This window comes from Salmo trutta, chromosome 38 (genome assembly GCF_901001165.1).
Source record: "Salmo trutta chromosome 38, fSalTru1.1, whole genome shotgun sequence".
NCBI classification, from domain to species: domain Eukaryota; kingdom Metazoa; phylum Chordata; class Actinopteri; order Salmoniformes; family Salmonidae; genus Salmo; species Salmo trutta.
The window spans coordinates 2624846-2629359 of NC_042994.1; the positions used below are offsets into that span (position 1 = coordinate 2624846).

The window sequence follows — 4514 nt, forward strand, 5'->3', positions numbered from 1 at the left end:
CTCTCTCAGGTCTGTGATTCTCAGGGTGCAGTCTTTCCTTTTGTCCCAAGGTACTCAGCATGACCTGCATACTCTGGAACGAGCTCAGGATTTTTTACATTTCTCTTGGAGATACCAGTTTGATTCTGAGACTACATGATAACTTGGATGTTGATATGTGCAGGGCAGTTCCACTGTTGAGCCCTTCATAGCACAGATACTCTGATGGGTGTAAGTCACGTTGAAGCAGTTCTGACCCAGAACACCTAAAACAGTAGTAGGACCAATCATTTCTTCCATTAGATTCTTCAATTATTACTGCACTCAACAAAAATATTAACGCAACATGCAACAATTTCTACGATTTTAATGACTTACAGTTCATATATAGAAATCAGTCAATTGAAATAAATGAATTAGGCACTAGAACATATTCTGGGCATTCTGCCACAAGGTCTGAGGGGGTTATGACCGTCTCCCCCTCATATCTCTACCCAGCACCTACAGGAACCAATGATTGTATAAGACAAGATTTAAAATGAATCTCCTCAGAAATAAACATTTCCCCGACACATGATTATACACCTACTATTGTTGAAACATTATTCTACATTATTTAATGGCTCTGAAAACCCCCATCCCACATAGCACTAGATCAGCACTTCTACTCCAACACACTTGATACATGTGGATCCAGACATGCATATTATGCTACACAGGTTACCATTGTAATCAGACTTAGTAAACTGTTAGAGAATGGAAGATATATGACTCTTTACAAGATGTTTTCAATTGAACCTTTATTTAGGGATCTGGAACTGGTGCCGGAGAGGAAGTAGATAAAGAAAACATGTTTGTGCTTCCTGGTGTTTTATCAGTGACCCTGAGTGATTGAAGCTCTTGCCACAAAGACAGGAGTAAGGCTTCTCTCCAGTTTGTATGCGTTGGTGTGTAATCAGGGATCCTGAATTATTGAAGCTCTTCCCACAATGATCACAGCTATAAGGCTTCTCTCCTGTGTGTATACGTTGGTGTTTAGTCAGGTCTCCTGAGTGATTGAAGCTCTTCCCACACTGATCACAGCTATAAGGCTTCTCTCCTGTGTGTATGCGTTTGTGTGCAATCAGGGATCCTGAATTATTGAAGCTCTTCCCACACTGATCACAGCTAAAAGGCTTCTCTCCTGTGTGTATGCGTTGGTGTATAATCAGGGATCCTGAATGATTGAAGCTCTTCCCACAATGATCACAGCTATAATGCTTCTCTCCTGTGTGTATGCGTTGGTGTGCAGTCAAGGCTCCTGAATTATTGAAGCTCTTCCCACACTGATCACAGCTAAAAGGCTTCTCTCCTGTGTGTATTTGCAGGTGTGTAGTCAGGGTGAAAACTCGAGCAAAGCTCTTCCCACACTGATCACAGCTATAAGGTTTCTCTCCTGTGTGTTTGTGTTTAGTCTGGGCTCCTGACTGATTTAAGTATTTCCCACAATCAAAGCAGGTATAAGGTCCCTTCCCTGAATGAATTCTCTGATGAGATGTTAAGGTTTTAGATGCATGCTCTAGAGTGTGAATTTGCTCATGAATTGTCAAGTCTTGTTTAGCCAAACTCTTCCCACAGTCAGAGCAGCATTGGTGAGGTTTCTTCCCTATACCTCTATGCTGGTGTTTCTTGAGGTGTTCTGATCTGGAGAGACTCTTCTCTTTCTTGTCAGCATCATGATGTTGTTGAGGCTCCCCAGATGCTAAGCTCTTCCCACTAAGAGAGCAACGATTAGGGATGTCCCCTGTGAAACAAAGACATTGAATAGTTAGGTTTTGCAAATATGGGTCCATAAACAGATGGGTCCTTCCATGAAATGAATGCCTTTTGCTTCCCTTTCATATTTTTCCAGTATAAATTGTGCACCAGTATTACATTTTAAATCATTGACATGCTATGAAAGAACAATTTCTCTAATAAACTTGTTTACATGGACACATATGAAATCAGGCTACCTGACGGGACTTTGATAAATGCTGAAAATGGCCAATCAAAATAAACTTTCTACCACAGCAACTAATTTTTTTGAAGCAATTTGGACAAATAAAGTTTGTATGTGAAAACTAAGCTGCATATTTTCAGTTTTTCCTGAACTCACTGCACTCGAGCAAAAGAAGTTAGCTGGCGCTGCTTGTGTTAGCACATGCACAGATTAAATACACCTCTATAACTCTGATTAAAGTGTTTACATGTCCTAATCATTCTAAAGATTGTTCAGAAAACCAGGTGTTTTTAAAGGCGTATGCTTACTTCGGTTATGACCTTACACCAATTAAGATCAGCAGAGTAAGGTGTTTACATGACTAATGCCATACGCAGTCTACTGCCATAATCAGTTTAATAGGAAATGATTAGTGTGCATGTAAAGCCCTAGTTATTTGGTTACTTTGACAGTCATTTCTGAACATTATTTATTTCATGTAATTAGTGATTCATTTACATCTGTCCCTCATTTTAAGATAAAACCATGTTTTAATATGGTGAAACTGTTCCTTACATTTTTTTGGCAAAAGAAACATTAAACAGTCAAATCATAGAGTAAAAGCAGGTGAGCTGGTTCTAGTCTTATCAATTCTCTGGTGTTTTATGTGGAAAACCGAGCAAGTGAACCATTTTACCCAGAAATGAATATGGTAGAATTGAAGCAAGCATTCAATTTTCACTCCCCGTGGAACAAAACTAGCTCCCATTACCCCTGTCATAAGCAAATGTGTGGCTGATTTAAAGGACTATTTTACCAATATAAACTAGTGGTTTTGTTGTTTTCAGTAATCCCCTGTTACTTTATTTAGCACATTGACACTTACTACAGTATGTATTTTCATATAACCTCTTGAGATGGGAAAACATGTTTTTATGAAATCGAACATGTGCTCTTCATGAAAGAATGTTAAAATGAGGTGAAATCAAACGTTTTGGGGGGGACCAAGTTACACTTCTCAAAATTGGGTGGAACTACCAGATATTTTCATCAATATATAATTAACCAATTAATTGTTACAGAAGCAGACTGTAATCTAATTCACATGGTTCTTACTTAATGAAATCAAATCTCCATCTTCCTCTTCTCCTTCTCGTCTCTCAGTTCCACTCTGCCCCGGTGTTTTCCTACAGTCGACCAGAACCAGCAGTAAAGTACGGAGAGGCGGTGGACCTGGGGACTCCTGGAGTGTGGAGGGGGACGGACTAGCTTTGTCCTGTTGGCCACAAGAAGTTTACAGTTGATCATTAAACCAAATATTGTATTACTTCAGTCTAAACCTCTGATTTGGGTGCATCCCTCAAATATCTCCTTTTACCTGAAATGTTCAATCGTTCACTACAACCCACAAATCTAAGAGCATTGGATTGGTGGGCATGGGCTAGTTTCCACCATATTTCTTATACCAGTCATTTCCTATCAAACAGCGCGGAAGAGGAGAAGCAAGAGGGATAACTGGGCCCAAAATCTGGCTTTGGCTTATTTGATCTTATATACATTTTCGTTACGAGTTGGTTGTTACTAGTGTTTTGGTAAAAGTAGGACACGTGACATCCCGGCAACTTTGAGGAATAAAACACTTTGTATGGGAGTAGTACCTGGTCGTCACTAGTTACCACAAACAAAGCCATAAACCACAGCCATTTCTACAACTGAAATTTTTAAATGTGATTTTAACCCTAACCTTGAAAACACTTCTAATTTTATGCCTAAACTTAAATAAAAATACGATATAGACGTTTGACATGGTGACAACGAGTGGAAACCCTCAGCCCTTGAATGACGTTTTACATCCGAGTGTACCTTAAATGTCCCTTGCCCAAGCGAGGGAGAGTGATGATAGGAGAGGCAACGTCCTTGGTGGAAATCTTGAAGTTTAACTTAAAAACTACCAACCTAAAGCTATTAATGTACCTAGTAAGCTAACGTATCTAGCTAGTGTTGAGGAAATATTGGTCCAATAATATTTCTCAGATACGGGAACATGAAATTTATATTGACTTTATTACAAAGCCAAGCTGGTAAAAAAACATTTATTTTACCTTTATTTAACTAGGCAAGTCAGTTAAGAACTTAAGAACATATTCTTATTTGTAATGACGGCCTAGGAACAGTGGGTTAACAAAGCTCTAACCACTAGGCTACCTGCCGCCCCAAACAGAACACAGCAATGTGGAGGTTCAAATATGATGAAAACTAGGCCTAGACATGTTATACAACACAGCGGGCATATAATGTTAAAACCAGACTTACTCGATCCATTGTGGATACTGTTCGCCCCGACCTGTCCTCGTCAACAATTTCCTGTTGTCTTGTTATTCTTTAAGGTTTTATGGCAGACTACATCAATTGGCGTATTGCCGCCACCTACTGTACGGCGAGTGAACGAAGAATAAAAATATCCATCCAAATCATTTCTATCGTAGGTAAATAATTCATGCAGTACGTCTCTCCTTAATTGTTGGTGCTGACATCTTCAGGACAGGAATACCGGTTTACTTAACGGAGGAATAAA

At 39.3% G+C, this 4514-nt stretch overlaps 1 protein-coding gene across 1 annotated transcript; it reads right to left on the minus strand.

The window, feature by feature from the left end:
- Positions 1 to 330: 330 nt before the first annotated feature.
- LOC115177755 (zinc finger protein 239-like) lies at positions 331 to 4296 on the minus strand. The gene is made up of 3 exons (XM_029738727.1): positions 4253 to 4296; positions 3056 to 3215; positions 331 to 1762 (listed from the first exon to the last, which is right to left on the minus strand). The coding sequence occupies exons 1-3, from the start codon at positions 4259 to 4261 to the stop codon at positions 780 to 782; spliced, it is 1152 nt and encodes a 383-aa protein (XP_029594587.1). The 5' UTR covers positions 4262 to 4296; the 3' UTR covers positions 331 to 779.
- Positions 4297 to 4514: the final 218 nt, after the last annotated feature.